Source organism: Crocuta crocuta, unplaced genomic scaffold (assembly GCF_008692635.1).
Source record: "Crocuta crocuta isolate KB4526 unplaced genomic scaffold, BGI_CrCroc_1.0 scaffold26, whole genome shotgun sequence".
NCBI classification, from domain to species: Eukaryota; Metazoa; Chordata; class Mammalia; order Carnivora; family Hyaenidae; genus Crocuta; species Crocuta crocuta.
In genome coordinates, this window is record NW_027532249.1 from 6,129,310 (window position 1) to 6,142,896 (window position 13,587).

General features: G+C 38.4%; 1 protein-coding gene across 6 annotated transcripts in view; it reads right to left on the reverse strand.

Annotated features, from left to right (window-relative positions):
* The window catches only part of ARHGAP28 (Rho GTPase activating protein 28), a 220,910-nt gene that overhangs the window by 87,241 nt on the left and 120,082 nt on the right, over positions 1 to 13,587 (reverse strand). For all 6 annotated transcript variants that reach the window (XM_077778096.1, XM_077778095.1, XM_077778094.1 and 3 more), the window contains exon 2: positions 1,168 to 1,370. In XM_077778096.1, coding sequence (XP_077634222.1) covers positions 1,168 to 1,336 — 169 coding nt within the window. In that variant the 5' untranslated portion in view covers positions 1,337 to 1,370. The remainder of the gene's footprint in view (positions 1 to 1,167; positions 1,371 to 13,587) is intronic.

Here is a 13,587-nt window from a genome sequence, read left to right on the forward strand (position 1 = left end):
GAGTAAGGATACACCACACGGTTGGAGATGGTTTCCTTGAACGGGTTCTCATTCAATGTGTAGTGGGACTTTTTACTTCTAATGGCCTGTGAAATATAGTGGTGCACACAAACTATTATTTTTCAGACCTAATAAGGATAGACTCATAGGAAAAGGAATGAAGAACGAAAAGGGTTTTTTTTTAAATGTTTATTTTTTAAATGTTTATTTTTGAGAGACAGTAAGAGAGAGAGTAAGCGAGCATGTATGCATGCAAGTGGGGGAGCGGCAGAGAGAGAGAGGAAGACAAAGATTCCCAAGGAGTCTCCCTACTGTTAGTGCAGAGGCCAACTCAGGGCTCGAACTCACAAACTGCGAGATCATGACCTGAACCAAAATCAAGAGTCAGAGGCTTAACCAACTAAGCCACCTAGGTGCCCCAGATGAAAACTTTTTTAAAGTTTAGGTAGTTGTCTTCAGGTTAATCACTGGCTAATGACAACATTCTTAGGTGGATACTTACTCAACTACCTTCAGTCCTTCATGGATATCTTACGTATTTACTTGGAATAGAGAGCAACTGGAGATAACCTATCCTTTAATCCAAAGGAAGTAATTCAGCTCTTGTTAAAAATTAAAGACAATTACATTTTTCTTCCCTAGTTCTCAATCTTCTGTTTAGTTTCACTGAAAATTAGTATATCTGACATAGCTCTTGTTTGGAGAAATACAAGGTAATCCACTCCCTAAATACATTAACACTAGTAGATGTCATAAAACCAAATATTTTTTCTCCTCTAAAATTGTACTGGCATCTTTTTTCTTTCTCTCTCTCTCTTCCTTTAAAGTAATAATAGTCAAGTATTCAAATGTAAATGCCATCAAAATTAGAATCCTCAGTCTGCTAGATGACAGTGAATCCAATTGATGATAGACACAGCAAGCCTAACCAGTAATATGCAAGGAATCAATTTGGATTTTGACAGATCTTCTTTTTTGGTCACGTCACTGTTTACAGAAGCCACCATGAGCCAGTCCAACAGATATAAATCAGTGGGAGCTGGCAGTTGATGTGCCAGAGTCGCCTGATTTCATTTGTTAAACTACTACTAGAAGGATTTCCACCTGCAAACACAAGACATACACAGGAAGACAGTAACACACAGGCAAACACACCCAGCACCTTACCATCCGCAGGCTTGGCGTCGGCTGCTGTCTGCTCTTCCTGCACTCTCATGCTGCTCTCTCTGATGCTTTCTATCTCCCGCAAGAAGTCTGCCATGGAGGTGCTGTCTACGGAGGCTTGTGAGTTGGAACGGCTAAACACAGGAGAATGTAGGGACTCATTGGAGAGCATTCTGTTAATTCTTCGGCAGCGAGGAATAGATTTTCTGAGGAAAGAATAATATCTGTTGTTAATTAAAAATTAGTGTCTTTTATGTTATAAATCATGAAATGAAATTTAGGTTTAAAATGAGTGGAGAAGTAGAGTTAAGTGTGATAGAGAGGGATTGGAGAGAATAATCTTCACTCCATGGTGGCCGTTCTTTTTCATTCTCTATAATTTATAATGATTTGGTGGCCATGTAAGAATCACCATGAAACTACTTTTTGTAATTTTCACACACTTATAAATCATGAAGTTAGTTGTATTAGCCAAAGCATAGAGTTTAAGGTGATATCTCTGATGAACACAGATGCAAAATCTTCAACAGACTACTAGCAAACTGAATTCAATAATCTGTTAAAAAAAAAAAAAATCATTCACCACCAAGTGCCATGCAAGGATGGCTCAATATCTGCAAATCAATCAAGAGGATATATCACCCACTAGAATGGCCACTATCAAAAAAAGAGAAAGCAAGAATGTGGAGAAAATGGAACCCTTGTTCACTGTTGGTAAGAATGTAAACAGTACAGATTCTGTGGACAAAAGTATGGCAGTTCCTCTAAACATTAAATATAGAATTACCATTTGATGCAGTAATTCCACTCTTAGGTATATATACCCAAAAGAATTGAAACAGGGTCTTAAGGAGACATCTGTACACTGTGTTAACAGCAGTGTTACTCCCAGCCATAAGGTGGAAGCAACTTCGACAAATGAATGGATAAATCAATGTGGTCTATACGTACAATAAAATATTATTCAGCCTTAGAAAAGAAAGAAATTCTGATATATGCTACCACATGAATAAACCTTGAGGACATTATGCTAAGTGAAATAATTCAGTTTCCATTATACTTCCATTGTACTTCCAAGTACAGTTCCATTTATAAAAGGTATGTCAAGAAGTCAAAATCATAGAGACAAATAGAGTGGTACTTGCCAGGGTTTGTGGGGATGAGGAAATGGGGAGTTTTTGTTTAATGAGTACAGAGTTTCAGTTTTACAAGAGAAAAGGAGTTCTGGAGAGGGATAGTAGAGGTGGTTGTACAACAATGTGAATATACTTGATACCAATGAGCTGTATGCTAAAACATTGGTTAAGATGGGGGGCACCTGGGTGACTTCGTTGAGCATCCAACCCTTGATTTCAGCTCATGCCATGATCCCACGGTCATGGTATCAACCTTCATCTTAAGAGAGACCTTAAGATTTTCTCTCTGTCTCTGGAGCACCTGGGTAGCTCAGTTAGATAGGTGTCCAACTTTGGCTCAGGTCATGATCTCATGGTTTGTGGGTTCAAGCCCCGCTTCAGATCTTCTATCTCCCTCTCTCTCTGCCCCTCCCCCACTTGCTCACACTCACTTTCTCTCTCAAAAAATAAACACTAAAAAATTCTTTTTAAAACCATATCCTCTCTCTTCCTCTGCCCCTCTCCCCACTCACACTAAAAAAAAAAAAAAGTTACGGTAGTACCATTGATCAGAATTATTAAAAATTGAAAAAAATGTTGTAAAAAGTTGGCCACTCAAATAATGAGATACTGTGAGGAAATAATCTGTAACATTAAATGGAAAAATCCTACATGAGGATGAGGAAGGGGGCACCAACCAGGGACACAAAGACCACAGAGTCACCCCGGGGAGAACTGGAGCACCACTCGGGGTAGGGTCCAAACACTGCAGGGGGCAGTGCAGAGCATGGAACAGTGTCATGGGGTGCTTTCTTGCAGGGGTGCTGCAAGGACTAAATAAATTAGCAGGGGGTGTACATTGAGAACATACAAATATCCAACAAGCGCTGGTTTAAAAAACAAGAGACACAATGGGGGAAATAGATGGGAAAACGCTAGAATTCTGAGAAATTTTGGAGATTTACATAAAAGTAAAATTAAAGATTTTGGTGTGAGGTGGTGATATGTTAAGTGAGCTTACTGTTGTAATCGTTTTGCAATATGCCCACATATCAAATCAACATGCCATGCATCTTAAATTGAACCCAATGTTATATGTCAGTTATATCCCGATAAAACTGGAAAAAATTCAAAAAATATTTCACTTCCATGATATGTGATTGACAAATCTTATACTTGCTAGGAACAGTGTTTGATTAATAAGAACACTTGAGTTCCTAACCGCGAAAAAGAGCCACTTTATGCAGTATGATCATCTATTCTTATTCTGACATGATTTTTTCTTTTCAATTTTCCAAGGTGGAATGGCTGTGCACCTTCCTTCAAAGAACTCCAAGTCTGCCTTGTTCTCCTTGGGTTCAAGTGGAGTTGAACAGAAACGCTAAGACTACCTCTTAACCAAAGTGCAGGCTGAGCTGTTTCACCCAAAACAAGACCTCGAAGACGGAAAGAGGCAAGTGTGGAATTATGACTCACTTAGGGCAGTTTCAGTTTTCTCTGCGGAGCAGTGTGGACTGCTAGTGAATGTAACCAGTCCCGCAGCACAGGCAAAGCACACTGATCTGCGTGAGCACACAAGGACACAGGGGAGTAAGCAAACAATCCATGAGCTCACACTGTCTATACCTCTAGGAATCCTAAATTCCAAAATCACTTTTAGCAGACATTTCTGACATTTTACCACTGGTCCTGACACTACCACGCCGTTAAGTAGTACTAGTTTTAGACATCAACTGGCAGTGAGTTAGCCAATTTGTTTTTAAAACCCAAAGCATTTCATGAAAATATGAACTATCCACTTGTATTTTCTTACACTGTGAATTTTAGGCAGCTTTAACAATTGGTTGGTAAGAGTTTTCCACTAAATTCTTTATAGTTTGACAAGACATACTTTTTTTTTTTAATGTTTATTTATTTTGAGAGAGAAAGCGCATGAGGGAGGGAGGGGCACAGAGAGAGAAGGAGAGAGAGAACCCCAGGCAGGCTGCACACAGTAAGTGCAGAGCCTGAAGTGCGAACGGTGAGATCATGACCTGAGCCAGAATCATGAGTTAGCCAGTTTCACCGACTGAGCCACCTGAGGCACCCAAAGAGATACATTCTAATGGGCGAAACAGAAATCAACACATGTTGAAACATCAACAATCATGACGATTATTGCTTCCTTTATTATTTTTTATGCTTTTAAGACTTCCCTTTTGCAACAAGACCAATACTGAGAGCCACTAACAAATCTGTAGAATGCTAGCATAGAAGCATCAACTTACAAACTATCCAATTACCATTGCTACACAGCCTACTACCCTTCATATGCCATTTTCAGAAAAAAATTTATAGATGTCCAAAACCTTCTCTGCTTATGGATGTTTTTTAGGTTTATTTCTTTTAAAAATGAATGTGCTTGACTTCTGAAAAATTTATAGTATTAACAGCAGGCATGGACCAAGTTTTTAAAAACTATAATGCAGCATTGAAAGCATAAAAGTTTAAATAATACATAATTTATAAAGTAGAAATTGAAGGTCTTCTCCTCCATCTGTATCACATCAATATTTTTCCATAAGCTGCTTTGTTTCCCCCACTCAAAAATTATGTCATAGATATCTTTTCCATGGCAGCAAAGAAGTATTACCTCAATAACTGCATGGATTAGCATAAGTTATCTTACAAATTAAACAAACACACAGATATAACCAGGCACTAAAGATGTCTGAAGTGAGAAACTTGAGAAAGAATAAGTAAATCTTAGAAGATGAGGAGCAGGTACAGTTGGGGCTAATAGCAATAACTTTAATTACAACACAGTTTCTTACTCATGCAAAGCTTACACTGGTGGAATCTCAGAGAAGAGATCACCATACCATTCTGCTGGGCCAGGGGAATCAAATGTGAAATATAGGTCATGAATGTCTGAGTAACACACTGGTTCATTCTCAGATAATCCACCCAAAGAATCCTATAATTGCATGATCAACATTTTTTTATCTTTTTTTTTTTTTTTTTGGCAAAGAAGTTAGACAGGATTTTTGGGACAAGCACATTTGGAAGAGTTCTAGCTTTTTTAGTTAGGGATCCAAATATTTCCCTCTTCATTCCAGAGTAGAGTAGGGACCACGACCTACCAGTCATAAAGCATTACATAATTGTGATCCTCTTCAGGCTCATCCAACACTTTGATGAGCCTTTAACCTTGAGCTTCATACCTCACCATATTAGGACAAACAGAGCTTAATCTTCAGAAACTGTTTGTATTTTTTTAAATTCCAAAACAGTATCAGGAAAATATTACTTGAAAACCAGAACGTAATTGTATTACACAGCAACTTTTGTTGGGAAAACACCATTAGGTTTCAAATTAGAGTTTGGGTGCATGGTAATTTCCATGAATTCAAAGCGGCATTAAAAAATAATTTTACTTTTCCATTTTTCCCTCCATTATTTTTCTAGATATAACTTGTATTCTATGGCAATTCTTAAAGATTCTTAAAGATCTGTTCACTTTTTATTGTCTACCCTGAATGAGTATTTTATAACTTCAGAACAATGTAAATACCTTACAAGAGGATAATTCTCCCTCCACATGTCAATTGACTTTTTAAAAAGTCAATAATCTTTTTACAGATTAAGTAGTCTTTTATATGTATCCTTCCTGATGCTCTTCCTTTCTTCCCACAGGTCCTTGTGCCCATAACAAATCACTTGTAATCAGCTTTGAGAACTTCATCTGCCACTTCCTCTGTTTTACTGTAGCATTTGCCGTACTGTGGACCTGCTGGTAACAAACAACCTCAGATTTCTTTCTGAATGCACCTTTAATTCATTTTTAGTCTGGTGAATTTGTTTACTGGGCACAGAATTTTAGGCTGGCAGTTTTTATTGCTGTTTTTCAAACCTTTTAAAGATGTCATTCCATTGTCTTCTGGACTCCCGAATCTGATGAGAAATCCATTGTAATTTTTATTCAGATTCCTCTAAATATAATTTTGTTTTTCTCTAGCCGCTTCTCACAGATTTTCTCTTTCTCTTTTGTTTTTAGCAACTTAATTATGAAATGCTGACATTGTGGTTTTCTTTGTTTTTATTCTGCTTGATGTTTACTGTGTTTCTTGAATTTGTGGGTCAATGTCTCTCATCAATTTTGAAGTATTACCCATTTTCTCTTCAACCATTTCTTTTGTCCCATTCTCTCTCTCCTCTTCTCCTCGAACTCCAGTAACATGAATGATGGCCATTTGATACGGTCCCAAATGTCCTTCAAGGTCTGTTTTGTTTTATGCTCCACTCCTTCTCTGAGCTACAGTTTAATTTTTACTACCCTGACTTCAAGTTCACTTTTCATTTCTTCTATGCATCTAGTATGTCTATCCAGTGAATGCTTCAATTCTGATACTGTGGGTTTTTTCCAAAATATATATGTCAAATTAGCTCTTTGGAGAGATTCCATTTCTCTGTTGGCATTATTCATCCTTTATTCATTCTGTCCAACTTTTCTCCTGATTTCTTTAACATATTATCATTGTAACTTAAAAGCTCTTATCTCAATGCCAACATCTGTGCCATCAGTATGCCTGCTAACACTGATCAAGAACCAGTCGATGGTTCATGAGGGGTTACATTTTCCTTTTCTTTTACAAACCTCGTAACTTTCTGTTATATGGCATTCATTGTTTTTTAAAGGAGCTCTAGAAAACCGGCATAAATAGTATTTTCCCCCAGAAAGGCAAGCCTTTTCCTCTGTGTCTGGTAGTTAGAGTGAGACACAGATCACTTCATTCCAATCAAGAGTTGAGCTGAGTCTCAACTATATTGCAACTTTAATTAGTTATAGGTTACCTCTGGTTCTAAATGATTTAAGAATCTTGTGTGTTTACAGACTCCCTCCTCCAGGAGGGCTATGGGATAAACACTGAGGGACTCAGAAATCTCTCTGTGCTTTAGTCTTGCCCCCAGCCTCCTGTGTTGTTGGGCTCTCAGCAAAAATCCTGAGAGAGGATTATCAGGTGTGGAGGACCCTGTATTTGAGCTTCGACAGATTCCAATCTGCTGTGCCAGTGCACACAGCCATTAACAGCTGCACTGTTCTCTCCTTGCCCCTGCAGAGGCCCTCTACCCAGGCAGGTGTGATCATGTGCCCTATAGCACATAAACTCAGGGCAGAAACATGCCCAGGGAGGGAAATGACTGCTGGGCTCTGTCACCTAGGAAGAGCTCTGCCCTCCCTGGAATTTAGCTCCTTTAGACACTGTGTCTACAGTGCTCCACTACAGTGTTTATAAAACACACAATTTTTACACTTATCCTTTCTTCTCCAGTTGTTAAAGTAGGGAAGACAGTCAGCCACCACCCAGTCTAGTCCTATTAGTGGAATTCCCGCAGAACATTGTAAACACATCAAATGTCTTTTAACATTGTATTTGCTAATGAACTGTTAGCTCTATCTAACCACAAGTCCAAGTTTTCTGAGTATATGCCAGAGAATATTTTTAAAAGACATACTTCTTGCTAAGAAATACTCAATGGGCCCTTATTGTCTCTTATAAAGAATTTCACACATAACAATTTACTACCATACACATTACATCATTTGATCCTTACATTAACCCTGTAAAGCAGCCAAAGCAAAAATACATATTTCATTATACAATGAGGGAAACGGTTACTGACAGCAAAGTGGAAACACAGCACTTCCCGCCACGATTACAATACAATGCAAATGCTCTTCTAGGACTTCATGGCCCAGCACGTTCTGTCCTCAAACTGCTTCTGCAGTCACACCTTCTATCACTTTCCCCAGCATTAGCACTAGGCATGCTAATCTTTTCTCAGTTTCTCTAAAAAGCCAAGCTGTTTCTTCTCTTAGGAAATTTTCTCTTATTGGTTTTTCTGCCTGGAACATTCTCCCATTTCCAAGCCAAGATGCTTCTCATCGTTCAGCTCCCAAGGTAAATGTCACCTCCTCAGGGGATCTTTTCCTGGCCATCCTAACTTAGCATTCCTCCAGTTATCCATCATCTCGGCTTTCTGCACTTCCTTCTTCTCATCCATCACAACTTACACTTCATCTACACTTACTTCATTTTTGGGGAATGATTTCCCCCAGCAGAATAGAGAGGAACCATGTCTGTCTCATTTACACAGTATCTGGCCAGTAACAGGAACTCAGAAATATTTGCTGAATGAATGACTATTGACGGTGGAGCCAGAATACAAATTCAAACCTTTTCAATCCTGTCCAAATGCTTTCCTTACAGGAATCTTTCTTAATTTCAAAAGTCTCCTCAGGTATTAGTGTATTTGCGTGTTGTTATATGTATCTTTGTACCAGAGGAGAAATATGTGGTGATTTAGAGAAAAACTGTGAAGCCAGCTGGCCCAGGTTTCAATGTGGGCTCTGATATTTGCTGGATCTATGACTTTGCACAAGCTACTGAACCTCTGTTCCTCCACTACTTAATCTGTAAAATGGGAATATTAATCATACGCATGTCCTGGGGTTATTATGAGGATTAAGTGAGTCAATATATATGAAATGCATGGCACAGAATAAACCCATATGTTAAGTGACTGCTATAATTTAATTTTTTAGCACGCCCAGAACTAATTTATGTTCAGGTTATCATGGGCAGGGGCACTACAATATCACTAGAAATATAATGAAATAAATAAAACTGCATTTATCGGAACTTCTCTCTGATACAACCCCATTTCCAAGCCTTCTTGTTTCAACTCCCTAAGTCCCAAGTGGCCATCTGGCACGGTTCTGGCCAAATCCCATCAGAAAAATTCTTCCCCATGGTTTCTGTAAGATCTTTTGTCTTCTTAAAATAAGTGCTATTGCTTTCTCTTCCTCTTTCTCCTTTCTTGGAATGTAGACAAGATGACTGATACTTTAGCAGCCATCTTGCAACGATGAGACAAAAGCCAAGAAAATTACAGTGATCAGGCTTGATATTACTGAGTCTCAGAAATATCAGATGCTGCCTATCTCTAGACTTCTAGAAATGTGAGAACAAGCTCCTATTTTTGAAAACTAGGCTCATCTTCGTTGTTGTCATTGTTACTTCCAGCCCAGATGATTCTCAACTGATGTAACTAGAGGGAATACTTTAATAAGTCATTTGGAGTAGAGTGAGATTATATGTCTTCTCCACTGCTCTAAGAGGACTAGTGAAGTAAGAATACACAGTCAAGAACCTGCCTCCTAAAGGAAGGGGTGTCTAATGTAATCATCTTCGGTCTTAAGAACTGCCAAACTATTAACCTAACCCCATGTCTTGATCTGGCCTTGTTCAGTGTACTATAGAGTTAAACTCATTCCTGCTGAAGATATCCCTACCTAATTACATAAGGAATATATTCACATTGTTCTCAAAGCAAATATATTCCAAGAGTATTAGGAAGAATACACCAAAATCAAAGATTTCCCCCTCTTCTTTCTGAAAGAGAAGGATTGGATTTTCCATTGTCATTGTCCTTAAACGATGCCAATGGAAGCACAGCATGGCCACCTAGAGAAATCATCTTGGCTCCTGACCTCAGGGAGTCTTTGCAGCAGGGCTCTTGCCAGTGAAATTGCTCACTCTGTGGGACAGACCCTAGGCACAGTCCCAGCAGTGCAGCTGTGTGCCCTCTTAGCTCCCTCAGGAGGCCACTTAGGTAACGTAAGAAGACAAATCCCTTGTTTTTATGCACTGGCTTCTCAGCGATCTTTGAATTCTAACATGCTTATAAACAAGCTCAACTTGGATGTCTTGCAAAAAGCACTTGAAAGGCACTGGTGATAAAGGGAAGCTATGGTTTCAGAGTAACAGAAGCAAGAACACAGAGCAGGTTCCCACTCTCTCAGGCTCAGGGACTCTGTCTCTCAGTACCATCTGGCGTCCCTCACCCTCCTCCTGCCATCCCCGTTTTCTGTTCCTCTCCTGGCCTGTCTCACCCCTCTTTGGGGAACAAGAAGAAAGCTGATGAAACTATTCCATCAGAAGGTAAACAGGTCTCCCTGAACCTCTCTGTTGGCAGAAAAAAAATACAGAAAAATGTGTTTGTAGATTAGGTGGAGGCTTAAAACAGCAAGCAAATTTCCGTCACTCATCAGTGGATATTTGAAATGGTTTTGAAAGCTGGAATTTTGTTAACTAACTGAGGTTCCTATCAGCAATTAAATTCTTATGCATGTACATAACACCTCTGAGCACAAGCACTGGGCTAGGAAGGTGAACGTTGCAACATGGAAAGAACAACTTCCAATCATTAAACACTGAACCCCAGAAACCTGCAAGGGGGTGGTGGTGGAGGCTTAAATGGGACAACAAGCTCTGCTGCAAGAGAGAATGACAATCTTTTTTTGAGGATGGATAAGGAGAAGAGAATGTTTTTCTATTCTTCTAGCTATGAAAGAAAGTCAATTCTACATGCTTGACTTTGAAAGTAATCTATGCCGGGGCGCCTGGGTGGCTCGATCAGTTGAGCATCTGACTTTGGCTCAGGTCATAATCTCACAGTTCGTGACACTGAGCCCCACATTGGGCTCTGTGCTGACAGTGCGGAGCCTGGAGACCATTCTGAATTCTGTATCTCCCTCTCTCTCTGCCCCTCCCCTATTCATGCTCTGTCTCTCTCAAATAAATAAATAATAAAAAAGAAAGTAATCTATGCCATGTTCTATCTACTGCTTTATCAAAGGCACCACTAATGAGAATCAGTGCTTGTGTAGCCACTGTATAATTAGAGTATATCACTTATATGGGCATATATAAACATACACATGACAAAGTCAAAATACAATGTTTCTTCAGTTTCATCTACTTTGGTTGAGGGAACAGGGAAATAGATACTGATTGCTAACAGGTATGGAGTTTCTTTTTGGCACGAGGACAATACTCTGGGATTAGATAGTAGTGATGGTATCACAACTTTGTGACTATAAAAACCATCAAATTTGTGTACATTGGGTTTTTTTAACTGTACACTTTAAAAGAGTAAATTTTGTCATATGAATTATTCACTGATTAAAAACTATATGAGAAAAGATTACTTTTATTAAATTTTGATAATTAAAAGTGCTTCGACACTGACAACATCAAAGGCTGGTGAGGATGTGGAGCAAGAAGTATTTTCATTCATTGCTGGCAGGAATGCAAAAAAGTATAGGTGCTCTGGAAGACAATTTGGCTATTTCTTGTAAAGCTAAACATCTGCTTATCATACAATATAACAATCACTCTCCTCAGTATTTACCCAAAGAAAGTCGAAACTTACGTCCACACAAAAACCTTCAATGTCAATATTTATAGCAGCTTTATCCTATCCTTTAGTAGGTGAATGTATAAATGTGGTACATCCAGATAATACAACATTATTCAGTGCTAACAAGAAATGAGCTATCAAATCATGAAAAGACATGGAGGAAACTTCAATGTATATTTCTATAAATATAAATGAAATGAAAGAAGATGTTCTTAAAAGACTACATACCATATGATTCCAACTATATGACATTCTGGAAAAGGCAAAATTATGGAACAGTAAAAATATCAGTGGTTGTCAGACGTTGAGGGGGAGCTGGGAGGGATGAACACATGGAACACATAGGATATTTAGGGCAGTGAAAATATTCTGTCTGATACTTTAATGACGGATACAGGTCATTATGCATTTGTCCAAACCCATTGAATGCACAATACCGATAATGAACTTTAATGTAAACTATAGACTTTTGGCTGACTATGATGTGTCAGTGTAGGGTCATCAATGTAACATGTACTACTCTGGTAGGGGATGTTAGTAACAGAGAGGCTGTACATGTGTGGGGCAGGGGATATACAGGAAGTCTCTGGATCTTCCCTTCAATTTTGCTTTGAATCTAAAACTGCTCTAAAAAATTTCTTCAAAAAAATATTTTGGGATTTCAAATAAGTTTTAAAAATCAAAAAAATAATCAAATTTTCAAAAAGGGCTGTGGATGTAAAGACACTCCTATGAAAGTTTCTTTGACTCCTTTAAGCAAAGAGTAATAGTCACTGATGGGAAATAGTGTTACCTGTTCAACTAATAATCCTCTTAACAAGTAACAGCCTAAAATGGCTGTTTTTAAGGCAAAGGCAAAGGAAATCTCCAAGTGTGAATGCTTTATGTTATATTTTAAAACCAATGTACAGTTTGTGAGCTTGATGTAGATACTGATTTTGGTGAAGCTCAGTCAATCCCACAAGTAACCATCACATCATCCTCAAAGATAAGTTAAAATTATTAGCGGAAAACTAGTTTTGGTGACACCTAATCATTACTCAGAAGCTCCTATTTTTTATTCAACTAGGAGATATCCAGGAAAAAATATCTATAAAACAGAATGAAACCAAAAAGCAGCTTTCCCTTGCTCTTTAATAGAATTCTGTCCTTTCTCCATTCACTGATACATGTTATTATAAGAGTTTCGGACGTCTATATGTTTGGTGCTTCTAAAATTATTCTTATCCAAGAAATCTAGATAATTTTTTAAAGATTGTCTTTTTCATTGAAAAGCAAGTTATACATTCTCTCTACTCTTTAGTACCAAATGTCAGTGTGTATTTTTATTCTGTGGTTTTGAAGGGCCTGCTGTGGCTGGTGTTACTATGCATGACTTTCAAAGTAAGTAACCAGATGAGTCTCCCAATCTGGTGTCATCTGAAAAGTTTGCCTCTCTGGCACTGTAACTATCTTCTGGAATGCAACCATATAATCTCTTTTCTTCCACATCTCTGGTCTCTATTTATTGTTTCTATTACCTAGTCATTCAGTGGTCAGCCACAAAACACGAAAACTCTATTCTGTTGCATCTTTGTACTGTTTGTTGATTTCTTTTGTCTGTCGCCCTTCTTGAACTCCAAAAAATTTCAATAATAGCAGGACAAAATCACAAACAAGATCAAAGGGATAATCAGGTAATCCCTCTGATTGGAGCCTCACGTGGTCATTCTCATGTGGATGATCATTCTCGCATGTGCGGGTTTTAAACAGCTCTATGGACCATGCTGTTCAGGTTTTCCTCTAGTCTTTTTCCTCATGAGGCAATAACAGCTCAACTTTAAACTACTCAGTAAAAATCGAAGGTGAAATATAAACCCAACTTACTGAATTCTGGCAGGAATGAGTTGGCCATTAGGATGAATAATTATCCCTTGATTCTCTTCTTTCACAATACATTTTCCACATTCAGACTTATTCTATTCCATGATGGTTTCAGTTCTATGGGATCCCCTTGAGCAATAATAATTCTGTGTTCCATTTGTTTTCACTGGCTAACTTTAAGATGGCTGCCCCTCACTTC